The 15,006-nt window shown below is 38.0% G+C and overlaps 1 protein-coding gene across 1 annotated transcript; it reads left to right on the top strand.

Annotated features, from left to right (window-relative positions):
• Positions 1-6,044, top strand: LOC146312802 (plasma kallikrein-like). Its single transcript, XM_084738926.1, is given in 10 exon segments — positions 1-545; positions 701-857; positions 2,014-2,123; positions 2,217-2,379; positions 3,752-3,870; positions 3,964-4,096; positions 4,339-4,445; positions 4,833-4,992; positions 5,162-5,276; positions 5,279-6,044. Coding segments are annotated over 10 exon segments (1,155 nt in total). The 5' UTR covers positions 1-484; the 3' UTR covers positions 5,309-6,044.
• Positions 6,045-15,006: the final 8,962 nt, after the last annotated feature.

The following is a 15,006-nucleotide window of genomic DNA, read 5'->3' on the forward strand; positions in this document are numbered from 1 at the left end:
AAACCTGTTGATGTTTTTAGGGAGGCTGAGCGAGTGAATCACATCCATTTGATCAAATGGCATTCAAACTGAACTGGTAACTGATGTTAAATAAGTTTGTGCTACTTTGCAGAGGTAAAATGAAGCACTGGTGTCTTATTTCTTTAGATGGTATGATAGATTATGACTTGTGAGGAGTTCATCAGTATTTTCTTTGCAAATGATGACCATGAATCTTTTGCATGATCGGCTGTTCTGCTGTCCCGCCCTCTCATTTAATTATATTTGCTTGTATGTTTGTTTTACAGGGTTATATTACACATCAAGTGTATAGTGGTCGCTGCCAGCCAGTGGCTGACTGTGTCAACAATCAGTCATGCAAATCAATCAGAAGTATAAATCTACAAGTTGCAGTTCAGTCTTTCAGGCAAATCCTGCAGTTGCAGAAACATTTCTTTGACTGCAGTTGTGACTGAAGAATCTCTCTGACTTTGAGACGGAGAAGATGGGAACACATTTCCTTTTAGTGGGTCTGCTCTGCCTCTGTGGTCTCTCCCTAAATCATGGTAATATACAAACATTTTTCTTCTTCTTCTTACACTGTGTGACTCAATATGTGAGTGCCAATATCTGTTTTACCACATACTTGCTTTGTAAAATGTATTTAACATGTGTATATGTACAGGTGATTGTGTCTTTGTTTCTTTTTCTATTTCTTCAGCTTGTAGACGGGAGCTTCTGGTGAATGTGGATTTTCCAGGAGCACACATAACAATACTGCACTCTCCTGATGCTGAGCACTGTCAGCTCCTCTGCACCCAGTACTCCAGCTGTCACTTCTTCACCTTTCTGCGGTCTGACTGGTCGGGCGATAACAGGTTCAAAATGAACAACAACTTTTTTTTTTAATTAAAAATGCTTAAATAAAGCTTGAATAACAAAATCTTACCTCTCAAAAGGACTGTGTTACAGTATTTTCTAATCACTTTGATTCAGTTTTCACATCAGTTTCAATGTGTTATGATGTTAATGGGCTCAATAGCATTCAAAGCGGTCAGATTGGATAATTCATCAGTTCTCAACTAATTCTCGTCAAAACCTTTTCATAATTGGCAACAAGAAAATTACACAAACATTTATCTGAAATAAAGATTAAGACTTACTTTTGAAAACTTTTACTGTAAATGTAGATACAAATGTAAATATACAGTATATAAATGTAAAGATAAAATATCCTGACTTTACAATAAATACATAATTCAAGGTAAAATTATGATTGTGACTATCTTTTGACCTTTTCCTGTCTATATCTAACAGAGAAATGGTGTAAATGTTAGCTATTATGCCACTTGTTCATTTAGACTAATACACTTTACAATAATTATCAGAATTTAGCAGTGGTGGAAGAAATCCACAGATCTTTCACTTCAGTAAAAGTAGCAATCACAATGTAGAAATACTCACAACCAAGTTTGTCACAAATAAAACATAAATAAAATACAATGTAAAATAAACAAAACTACAAAACAGCATTCAACACAAGTATTGGAATCAACAATTAACGGAAATCCCCATGAATTCTGCACGATCTTGCAATTTTGTCCAATCATGTCAACCTTTCCACAACTTTGACCAATCACTGTTGCTCCCCAGGAAACAAGTTCCCTTTGATTTTTATGTTTATTTTACAAAAATAAACAAATAAATAAAACAGCAACTTTTTTTTAAATTTTACTCTCAAAATTTACAACATGCATCACCTTTCTTTAGAAAAGCTGCCATGAAAATTTGACATTTTAAGCTACAACACTGCCAAAAAAAGCCTGTGAAATCCTGCAGAGACTGATTATTGACTTATTGTCACTAATAGTTTAATGTACAAATCACTTAAATGTTGCATCTGATAATGGTGGGGCTAATTGTAATACTTCTATCAAGCTACAGTAAGTTTGGAGCATGAGATGAGATGAGTTGACATAAGATCTTATAAACACAGTTGTCCTAAAAACCATTGCCTACCTGTTTCTTTACAAGGAAATTCTACTGCTACCTCAAGACCACTCCCTCTGGGCAACCCAAGGTTCAGAAGGCACAACACGGACACACCTCTGGCTTTTCTCTCAAACCCTGCCACCCAGACCCACGTAGCCATATAGCAATTTTATAAAGCAATAATAACCAGGTGTAATTAATGATATATGGTGACACTCTGCTTAACTCTCTTAAATCTTTTCCAGAACCTTGTCTGTCTCGGGTGTATCACAACGTGGACTTTCCAGGGGCAGACCTCCGAGCCGTCTTCACACCAGACTATGAGGAGTGTCAGAGAGTCTGCACACATGATCCTAACTGTCAGTTTTTTACTTTTCTCAAACGGGACTTTGCACTTACGAAATACAGGTAAATAACATGAGTAATGTTAGTTTGAATGATACTGATACTGACAAAATATGATTGATGGAGACAAACCTCAGTGGGCAAACTGTATTTTTGCACTGTGGGATTTTAGACAGACACGTAAAGAAACAACAAAGGCACGTGCACTGCAGTACTGCTGAGGTTTTTAAACTGCTGGCACCTGGGCCGCTTCAATTCAGCATTTTGGCAGTAGTGCCTTGCACTCAGACAGGGCAGGTGTTCAGTTGTAGCCATTGACTTCACCTCCAGTTTCTCAGGCCAGTCCATGGAATGAACCTGGCAACCTTTTAGAATCGTGTCCTCATTATTCATTTCTCTTTATTCACTGAGGTATAAAGTCCAGATGAAATGGCATTCCAACAGTATCTAGCTTCCATATCATGACTTATTTCTGAGTGAAACTATGACAGACCATTGAAAAGAGTTTGATTTGAATGTTGAAAAGTGGGTGTGTCATCACCCCATGTACCATGCTGTTGTTAGCCAGCCTATTAATGAATCTTAGCTACGTGTCACTAAAAGTTAAAGACGGGGTGGACGAATTGATCCCAAAGTATTGATAATACCATGTATACGGTTGGAGGGAGAAAATCATGATGTCACTTTTGCTACAGTTGGGCGTGTAGTGTTTCTTTTCATCTTTTGTGAGTTTTATGACAAACACAGACTTTCTTGACTTGTAAAATATGTGTGATTTGTGGTACAATTCGAATAAGATAAAACAAAATAATGTCTCTCACCACTGACTACACTTAATATTTTTTCCAAAGTTAGTGGTGGTTCAATGGAAGGGGAGGGACTTCGCCTTTCTATATAACATTAAATTCATATTTTAGTCAGTTCGGATCCTCAGCATTAGTTAATGTTAAATTTTCAAACTATAATTGCTCATCAATACTGTTACCATAGCAGAGCAGTTAAATTAATAGATGTTACCAATATTATTTATTTTCATGTAATTAAAAGAAAAATATGAAACAGTCTGAATATAACATTTTCATATAACTGTGAAAGGTAGAAGACTCATATTTAACCTGTTGATGATGCATTCATGTAATAAATTATGACACACTACTCCCCTACATGAAAGTGAATTAGCCACTTTTAATAATAAAAAGTACAGGTATCAATATCAGCGGTGCTGCTATTGTATTATTTGGTATTGGATCAAAACCAAATTTTTCAGTCTCGCTCACTGAAGATTGATTGTTGGGTGGATGGCATGATATTATTGGTTGAAACTGCTGAGCCTTGTTTGTTTGTTTTGCATATGTTGTTAAATATATGGACTAGTGAGAAAGCATAATTTAGTTATGATATACTGTTATGATGTTACTTTTCTGTCTGTGTTTAGGTACAAGTGCTTCCTTAAATTCAGCTGGACAGTACCAAAGATACCTTTAATAATCCGAGAAGGTCCGAGAGTATCTGGATTCTCCCAAAGAATGCAACTAACTCCAAACTTTGGCCCAGGTAATCAAACACTCATAGCAAAGGTCATTGGTTGTACCAATATTTTGCAGGCTGTTGTACATGTTTTCTGATTGTACTCCTTGTTTTATTCAGCATGTAAGGGCGGTCTTTTTCCAAACACTAACATCCCAGGACATGACGTCGAGGTTCTGCCTGCTGTTTCTGCTGAACACTGTCAGACACTGTGCTCTGCTCATCCACGCTGCACCTACTTCTCTTACGTCAGGTAGAGTGTGTTGTCATTTGTGTACAACTATTTACTATTCTATAAAGATAACACAATTATAGTCAATAGTGTGAGCCTTGCAAATTGGTCAACTCTATTCAGTGTGACCAGTTTGGGCAGTTTCCTCCCGGTTCATCCTTTGATTTGATTGGGTGGGTTAAAATGGTTTGGAGCAGCTTACACACATTTTCACACATTTATACACACATTTAACTGTGTTTCTCTCATTGTGATGTTTTCAGTCATCCCCTTAAATGTTACCTGAAGAACAATCCACACACAATGGACAGCAGATCTGAAGCCGGAGTCATATCTGGGTTACCAGCACGCTTCTGCCAGCTGAATGACAGTATGTAACACATAACAAATGACTGATGTACATAACATTGGACGCCTGTCGTGGTTTCTAACCCCCAAACTCTCAAAGGTATCTCGAGAGCAGAGAGAGAGGAGCTGCAGTTTCTTGTATAGAGGCTTACTGTATAGTTTTAGATACACATCGATGACATTCTTTTCACTTTCCCCTGCATTTTATTTCTCGCTCACAGTTGCCTGTACAACTCTCTGTTGATGAATTTGTGCAGGAGGAGTTATACTGTGTGTGTGTCAGTTAATATCTGCACATATGAAACAATATTTTTTGCTAGTGCATATGTTTCATTGCTCTCTCAACTAATGACACAAGATTAAGTTTGATCATCAGCAGTAGTCTAACCTTGTTCTTCTCTGCTAACAGACTGGATTAAGAAGACTTATGCAGGAATAGACTTCCAATATTCTGACATTCGTGATTTTCGAACGTGTGATGCTGAGGCGTGCCAGAGAGCCTGTACTGAGGATTCCAACTGCCAGTACTACACCCACTTCACTGCTGAGATCTCTGATACTGCTTGGAGGTAAAGTATGCCACATGATTCAGTATTAAACATGTAAACTCTAACCTCTTAATCCTCAACCAGAGGATTAAGTTTAGCCCCACTTTTAATTTGAAGTTTAGTTTTTCTGTATATATGAAATCCCTAATGGTTCATCAGTGACCATGCTGTTGTTGATTTGGTGCTCTAGGTGTCGCTGCTTTCTCAAGCGCGTTATCACCATGCCTGCTCCTGTTGGAGTTCGCCACCGGGCCCATCACGTGTCTGGCTTCTCCCTGAGGAACTGTTATCATAAAGGCATTGTTTGAATCCATCAATTCCAATAAACAGACACTGAAATAAACATAGTCTGCTCATAATCAGTGATAGCAAGATCTATGTAATTCACACATAATCAGTGGAATTAACATTTATCCAATACACATAATCAATGTAATCAACTTCTTTGTAATCCACACATAATCAATATAATAAAATCTATGTAATCCACATGTAATCAATGTAATCATCATCTATGTAATCCATATATAATCCAATAAAAGATACAGCAGCAAGCACTCTGTGTAAATTCTTTATTTCCATCTAACACTTGAAATGCTTAGTCAAAGTGTCTCATTACTGCTCACCTCCTTCAATACCAGCACGTCCCCAAGAGATCCACACAACTCAGCTGACACATTTTCCACAACTATTGTGTAATATGTGACCATCTATTTCATTGTGCTACTCTTAAGTGGTTGTTTGTTTTACAAAGAAATATATACTTGAAGGATTGTGCATAAGACTGTCATTACACTGTAATAACATGTCATGACACCTGTCATGAACATGAAAGAGTCTTTATGAATATTTATGACTGCTGTCATTAAGTGTCATTTGGCAAATAATGACATTTTTAATGCAAAACTGACATTTTTGAGATGTCCTTGCGATGACAACTTGACATTAATTAGGCTAATAATGTACCTGTTATGAGAGCTTGACATTATCAAACTTAGATAGATAGATAATTAGATATTATTAAGTTTTGTTACACTGTGAAATGTTTTTATAATGGTGTCATGAATATATTCCTGGACATAAAGTACCATTTGTAAGTGTCATTAAGATAAAGATTAAATGTTATAAGGCCAGTTTGACAACAGAGTACAGTATCAAGATGATTTAGCTCACAGTTACGTGATGGACAGACAGTGGTTTGCTACTTTAGTTGTTGCTAAATTAGCTATCCCCTGTCTGCTGTTATCTGTAGCTAGTGTTGGAAGCTAGCCATGGAGCTAGCTGCCCAGTTAGCTGACTCAGTCCTGAGGTGCCAGGAGCCAGATTCAGCAAGAAAACCACTTTGGTACTGTATTCTCTGGGGTCAAACTGACCACGGCGGCTGTATGTATGTTCAAACACAATCAGATCATATAAAGCATGTGTGTGCCATACGGTGACAGAGTTGGGTTTTACTAGATATTGTATAGTTTTGAATAAAATATCTGAGGTGTTCTGCTACCTGTGTGTGTGATTGGATGAAATATGTGTAAGGGTTTGACAAAATGAGCCCTGTTTTCAAAACTGTGCTTAAGCAGTTGTAAAAAAACTGTGACTACATTTTAACTGAGGTGAAAGCATCTTTGTCCTCACAGTTCTTTCTTGTTTCCTGAACTTGTGTACATCTGACACCAGAGGTCACTAAAGGACTGTATATGTTGTGATGGTCTCATCACCCTTGCCACTGGTCCTATGTAGTGTGTGTGTGTGTGTGTGTGTGTGTGTGTGTGTGTGTGTGTGTGTGTCTGTGTCTGTGTGTGTGTGTGTGTGTGTGTGTCCAGGCTTGTTCTGCAGCTCTTTAAACACAAGACACAATTCTATAACTACAAGAGCGGCTATAAGCAGTAATTTTGTCCTTTGACTTCCTATTATCTCTCACTATAAATCCCAGATTAAGAGATTAATACATTTTTTCTGTTAATTTTTTTAAGTGAAATAACACCAAAATGTAAATTTTGTAAGATTTATTAATATTAATCAATATTTGTTAATATTCATGCCATTACATGTAGTAAACCATAATGATTACATGTATGACCATCAGTGATCCAAACAGTTAAATGTGTTAAATACGAGTGTAGGTTATTTTAAAGGTTATTTGAACATTAACGATTATGATGAATGTGAATTTAAAAAAAAAAAAATCTACCTTCTTCATGGTCAAAAACTTTCACTTTTCCACATTCTGGATGTCTATTCACCAGCAACCATAGCTGTTTTTTACATGTCCTCTCAAGGCCTGATGCTGACCAATCACCAAATGAGTCAACAATCACTCCCGAATTACAAAGTACAAATGTGGTGACTGACAACACAAGACTTCGATCAACTTGCAGTAGCAGAATCACCTCTGTGATGGCTGCTTCACTTTAATAATATTTACTGGCTTCAAAACTGACAGCATGGCAGCACAGTCTGAAGTGCTGCCTGTCTCATATATAAGTGATGACCTCAGTACTCCTGCTTCTCTCCTCACCAGGCACTTCCACTGCTACCTCAAATCCACTCCAGGGCAGCCCGAGGTTCGATCTCAGAAACACGGTGTCACCTCTGTTCTCTCAAACACTGCAACACAGCGTCTGGGTGGCGTACAACCTTTTTAAACAAGTTCAGTAGCTACGTAGTGGTTGGTGGTGACACTGTCCTTAACTCTGTCTGTCTCTCAGAGCTTTGTCTGTCTCAGGTGTACCACAGTGTGGACTTCTATGGGGAAGATTACCAGACCTCGTTCACAGAAGAAAATGAGGAGTGTCAGAGAGTCTGTACAAACGACCCTTCCTGTCACTTCTTTACCTTCATCAATATACCAGCAAACTATAGGTGAAAAGGAATAATGTTAATTTGGTTTTAGACTGTATTGTCAACTTTTAATGTCAGTGTTGCGCAGAAAATAGAGATATGGTTGATAAACTTACATGACAATTGGGACTGGGCGATATATTGATTATATTCATTCATATCGGAGTATGAATTAATGTGCGATGACCATATCATCATGTTAGACCGATCACTGCTAAGGCTGGGTGTTGTGTTTACTGCCACAGAAAAAAAATAAGAAGTCCCTGTTTATCTAACAGTACTACAGCATTTTCCATCCCATCCATGAAAAGCTAACTTCGATAGTTAGTTATACAAAAAAATCATACAAGAAAATGTGCATCTTATGTTTTGGATTAATATTACTGCTGTATTAATGTGTATATCACATTTTACTGCTGTAGTTGTTTAAGATTGAGCTCATTTTAGTTACTTAACATACCGGTGGGTAGTTCAATCGACAGCAATACATCATATTCTATAAGATTGTCATAGGTTTACACTTACACTTTTTTCTGTTTTATCTGTATATTATATATAACACTCATAGAAAATCTACCTTCTTCACTTATTTCAGGTAGTGTCTGAATGTACATCTTGATAACTGTAGTAGTATATTTAATGCACTAAAAGTAGAAACATAGTATTTTGTATACCTTCATTTTTAAGATGAAAATCATTTTTCTTACCTTTTTCTCTTGTGTAAGGCCCGAGGTTGCCAGATGATGAATGAACAGAAAATATTCAGAAGTCAGTTTTATACCTTGGTTTAACTGAAGATGTCCTACTCTGATTTTTATACAGAATCTTCTTTGCTGTCTTGCAGAATTAGAGAACATCAGTACCACTTTCTTGTCTTCGATGTGGAGCTAGGGACAGCAGTCGAACTTGAGCTGGTGTAGCTATCTCCTTTTCCAATCTTCATGCTAAGCTAAGCTAACTGGCTCATGGATCCTGCTCCAGCCAGAACGTAACACACAGTTATGAGTGTGTAGTGTTGATCTTCTCGTCTCTCTCTTGGCCAGACAGTAAATACACTTATTTCATCTATTCCTTTAAAAATGTACATGTAACATTAACCACAGGTTTCTGTTTCCAGTGATGCATTTATGTGTTACCTGAAGAACAATCCAAATGAAATGGTGCAAAAGGCAGGGTCACATCTGGGATATCTGCACACTTTTGACAGTTGGACAACAGTATGTGTCACTTATCAAATCTTAAATCTTTCAGGGCTACTGACAGAGACAAACATCTTGACACAGTTTGAGTAAAGACCATATGAAATTTTTTGGCGTTTTGAAAGACTAACCCTATAATGGTCTTTGAGTATGTTCCTTTGTGCCCCATGAAACTATTTATTTTTAGTATTAAAATTCTATTTAAAACTTCCAACTAATTGTATCACATATCACAGTTTTACCTTATCGGGCAGCCCTGCCTCATACAGAATCTAACTGTAGAAAAGGATTGGAATAACCAGTCAATGTGAACGTGTATCTGTTTCTATCATACATCAATTACTTTTACTGCTGTTTTGCTGCAGCAGTCTAACCCTGTTCTTCTCTGCTAACAGCCTGGGTTAAGATGATTCATGAAGGTGTAGATTTCCAGGGGTCAGACTTTCACAATGTGCTGGCGAATGATGCGGCCGAGTGTTGAAGGGTCAGTTCTACACCAACGTCACTATCAGCTTCACTGATGCTAATATCAGGTACGTCTGTGCCTGATGCATACATGCACACACAAACTCCAGTATTGCCAAACAGAGATGAAGTTGCACATTGCTAATAGAAAGGCACCCATAGTTTTCCTAATTTTGCTGCGTTGTGTTCTTTGGCTGTTCTTTTTTTTTAAATGGCAATTGGCAAAAAGCGTTTAGGAGATTTAATGCCACCCGCTGGATTGGAGTGTTACCACACTTGCCAGAACAGCTACAGTGTGACTGAGTCAGTCAGAAAAACAGATGTATTTGTTGTATTTGTTGTGTATGTACAGTGTACCAAACCCTGAACCCCCAGAGTCTGTGCTTCTGATTTTGTACTGGGAAACATTGAGTGAAACACAGCAAATAACTACTAGTGGATTTGATTTGTGGGCTGTTATGAACCGCTGGAAAACTGGGTTATTCATTTACTTTTAGATTGTTTTTCAGGCTTTTTGCCTTTATTTTGACAGGCTGGCTGAAGAGCAGACAGGAAAAGGGTAGAAAGAAAGGGTGTGACACACAGCAAAGGACCACAAATTCTTTATTTCTGTGAATTTAAAATCATTGTTTTATTTAATGGCTTTTGACCATTGTGTCTTAAAAAAACTGACAACACCAAAGGCCAAGTACCCTTGACCCAAAAATGATGAAATTCCAGGGCAACTCTAGAGTAATTGCTTTTGTAGGAAAATGTATTATGCCTTTAATTTGCAGAGTAACTAGTATCCACAGATATCAGATAAATGTAGTGAAGGAAAATTAAAAAGACTTAACCTTCTATGGTATGCATTAATGTGCCAGTTGGTATACATAAAGTTGTTTTTTTATCATAAACCATCATAGACCAACATAAACATAAATTGAAGAAACTTCCAAAAATAAATAAATAACTTAGAGTAGACTTTAGGGCGTGTTACCTTAAAGCAACAATGTACCGTAATGGTATGGAATGAAATTAGTTGAATGAGTTATTGTTTAAAATTTGAATAAACTTTTTACAACTTTAATAGAAAATATTCTGTTCCTTCACTAATTTAAAATTTCTGGCATTTGAAATATAAAAAGATTAAAAATGAAATTTTTAAGGGCCACAAATGGGTACATTAATTAGAGGCAATAAGTAACTTAAGTCTGCTGCACGGCGCTGCCTTTAGGTAACATACCCATATTTGGCCCTTTACACTCACACGATACATCCCCAATTATGGTGCAATACTTTAGAAAAGAGGCAAGACCCCCAGTAAGCTAATGGCAGTGTTTTAGTTTGTCACATGACTCTCTGGTTGTCATGTTGAATCCCTTTTTTGTATCATAATGTGCGCCATACCATTTGAGTGAATGTATTTTGTAACTCTCCCCCTGTGACACACACAAATAGAGACCAAATGACATAGCACACATCTAATCCATTAAAGATTCATCACTAATTATGGGTGAGTTTATTTACATGTCAGAGGAGAGATCTCTCTCACTTCCTGAATTCGTTTCTCTCTCCTGCCTCCTCCTCGCATATCGAACCCTCATCTCTCTCATTCGGCTTGTACCATGACATCGGTCCATTCCATACACCCTTACCCCATGTGCACACTCACAAACACACGCTAACGCACTTCCCTCCTTCTTTCTCCATCGTTCCCTTCCCTCCTTCCTCTCCTCTCCCCTCCAGCCTCCCCTCCCCCGTGGGAAACCCAGTGCAGTGTGACTGTGGTTGTCCTTCCTGGAAGCTGTGGTGGTGACTCTGGCTCCTCCACTCAGAGGCTAGAATAGTGCCAGCCAGCCCGAGTGTGTGTCTGTGTTTGTGTGTCGTCTGAGTGCCTGTGTGTGTGTGTGTGTGTGTGTGTGTACGCATGCACCCTCCACAAACATTCCACCACCATACCGTCCGTCCGACCGCCGGCCGGCCTCGCACGAGAGCCACGCCGCCACCGCGGTTCAGTCCTGACGCCAGCCCAGAAGACTTGCATTACACACACACACACAAACAAAACACTCAACACACATGCACATGAGACTGGCTTAAGAACACACTCGCACACTCACTCGAATAAACAATATGCACTTTGCGGAACACACACATTTTGGGACCACAGACCACAGACATTGCATCCTGAAGTAGATCAAAGCGTTCTCCAGCAGTAAACACACACAAGGCTCTTCTCTGCTCTCTCATCCCCGCAGAGCCGTTTTGGTGAAGCACGGCACAATTATGCTGATCGTCTTGAGAAACAACGCTTTTCAACTGTCATTCATCATCGTCCGCTGTGTGTGTGTGTGGGGGGGGGTCTTCTCGTGCACCCTCTGTGTGTTGGCTGACTCTCGCTGATTCACACTATTTCTCCTCCTGTCCTTTTAAACCTTCACATATCCCCCTTAACCCCCGTCTCCTGCTTCCCTCCCACCCTGTTATTGAACGTCTACGCCAAATCAGTCACCCAACCACAGCCCTTCAGATCTTTTTCTTTGTTTTCTGTCTCTCCATCCTCCCTCGTCTTCACTGTCTGTCCATTGTTGAGGAGACAGTGGCGCAGACAAACAGGGAGAAAAGATATCCGCTGGTGTACCACAAGATTGGAGAGAAAGAATGGCAGAGAGACAGCAGAGGAGAGGAAGATACATAGACTGATATGAGGGTAAAGTTAATTACAGGGGACTGCCAATTAGAGGGCAAAGCGATGGGTCTGTTTGCCTCGCCGCGGCATCCCAAAAACATCACCAGCTCCCACCATGTTTATCCTCTGCAGCCACAAGACCACAGCTCCCATCAGCCATCACTGGAGACAGCTTAGATACTGAGGGGGTTACGGCTGGGGAGCATGCAGGCAGTGTTTGCAGACATGGCTAATACGGATAAGTGGCTAATATGTAGCTTTCAACCATTCCTTTACCATTTGTATTGATAGCAGATAATGTGTAGTTGTAACAAAATGATAAATGCAGCTTTTTTGTTTTTGATCCAATTTTTCATGAGTTGAAGGAAAAGAGTTAAGACTTCTTCTCTGCACACAAAAAGTTTATTTCCCTCAAATGTTATTCACAAATTTGTTAACATGTTAGCGAGTGCTTCTAATTTGCCAAGATAATTCATCCACCTGACAGGTGTGGCATATAGAGATGCTGATTATTAAACAGCATGATTATTGCACAGGTGTGCCTTGGACTGGTCACAATAAAAGGCCCGTCTAAAATGTGCAGTTTGATCTAGAAAAAAGACACTTATTAGGCACTGAACTATGGCTATTTTACATAGGACTACATATACCAAAGTCATGGCCCGCCCTACTCTGCCTCTGATTGGCTTACCCTGATATTCTTACCCTCACTCTCATCAATCACTCATCATGCCTAAACCCAACCAACCAACAAAGGCAGAGTACTACCCAATTACAGGCAGAGTAGGGCGGGTCATGACCAGAGATGGGAAGTAGCAAAGTACAAATACTCTGTTACTGTACTTAAGTAGATTTTCCAGGTATCTGCACACTAATTGAGTATTGACAACTTTTAACTTTTACTCCCTACACTTTAGATTTATCAAAACAGGCTCGTTACTCTAGTTTTATTGTATTTGAGGGAAATTGCTGATTATTATTATTATTATTATTATTATTATTATTATTATTATTATTATCTAATTTTAGTAAAACTGCTACATATGGACCACCATTTGCATAAAATTTGAGTTTAAAAAGTTACTTTTTTATGCAATCTGAACAGGGAAGAGCAACACTGCAGTGTTTAAACACAACACAAGTTTAACATGCAAAGATACGTGACAGTAGTATCTTTGCATGTATAAAAATAACACTGTACAGTGTTTTGAGAATTGATACAGTATCATGAAACATAATATCCCGATACTCAATATTTTTGATATTTTTTTACACCCCTAATATCCATCAGTGCATATCATGTAGACGTAACAAGACGAAAACACCATAAAAGATGTGCAAGATGAAAATGCCATAAAAGAGTAACAAGACAAAAATGACATAACAAGACAAAAATCAGGTAAAATACGTAACAAGACAAAGATGACGAAAAAGACATAACAAGATGAAAACGTAAAAGATTTAACAATGAGAAAAAAGCCATAAAAGATGCAAGACAGAAACGACATTAAGGACTCAAGAAGCTGTAACAAGACAAAAATTATGTAAAATACGTAACAAAAAAAAAAACGTAAAAGATCTAACAAGCTGAAAATGACTTAAAAAAAACGACATATACGACATAGTCAAAAACAACAAGCGAGAGAGACTCAACCACTGCCAGAAATGTCCTTCAGAGGGTGAATTTTAGTTTTACTTTTATACTTTGAGTACATTTCAGAGCCTGTACTTTTACTTTTACTGCAGTCTGCACATCTACTTGAGAAAAAAATGTGTGTACTTTGGTCATGACTTTGCCTTCCTGGGAAACAAGTTGGTATCTGTACGGGAAATCACCATGGTTCAGTGCCTTTTTTCGAGATAAAACTGCAATATTTAGAGCGATCATACTAATACAGATACTAAGAAATTTATCAACAAAATTTGAGAGAAATAAACCTTTTGTGTGCATAGAATAAGTCTAAGATCTTTTACTTCAACTCTCAAAAAATGGGAACAAATACAGAAGTTTTACGTTTGTATTTTTGTTGCGTATTCTTGCAGCTGTAGATTAGGGCTGGGGAATATATCAATATTATATCCATTTAATGGGACGCTCCTGTAGCTCAGTTGGTGGAGCATGTTCCCCATATACTGAGGATATCAGTCCTCTGCAGTGGCCGCTGGTTCGACTCCCTCTTGTGGCTAAATGTCATCCCCTCTCTCTCTACCCACCTTTCCTGTCATATCTTCAACTGTCCCTATCAAATAAAGGCAAAAATGTCCCAAAAAATTATATTGATTTTGTGATATAAGACTAGATACCATTGATTTGGGATTGTTATATCATAATATGGTATATGTTGTCTTTTCCTGGTTTTAAAGGCCACATTACAACACAGTAGTAGTGATATCATTTTCTGAACTTACCAGACTGTTCTATCTGTTCTGTTACTTACTCATATCAAAAATCCTATTGTGTTAACATTTTGTGAAAGCACCAATGGTCATTTTTACGTGTCACATTTTCAATATGATTAAAGTGCTTAAAACGATTGTGGTTGTGGGTTTAAAATTCAGTATACTTGTAAGTTTCGGTCTGCAGTGGAGCCTTCGTTTGTTTTGGGAGGTCGTAATTTGAACCCGGGACCTCTGGCAATATTGTCCTCACATTATGTTTGCAGAATTTGAAAATTTATAGTATGTTATTTTAGATAAAATACGTATATCGACATATATCACATAATGCAGAATAGCCCAAAAATATTGAGATATTATTTATAAGCCACATCACTCAGCCCTACAGTAGACTATCTGCAAGTGTGGTGTTTATATTTTTGTTTGTTTATACAATCATTAAAAACACATGAACATGAAAAAAGG

The sequence above is a fragment of the Lutjanus erythropterus genome, chromosome 16, assembly GCF_056507025.1.
Source record: "Lutjanus erythropterus isolate fLutEry1 chromosome 16, fLutEry1.hap2, whole genome shotgun sequence".
NCBI classification, from domain to species: Eukaryota; Metazoa; Chordata; class Actinopteri; order Lutjaniformes; family Lutjanidae; genus Lutjanus; species Lutjanus erythropterus.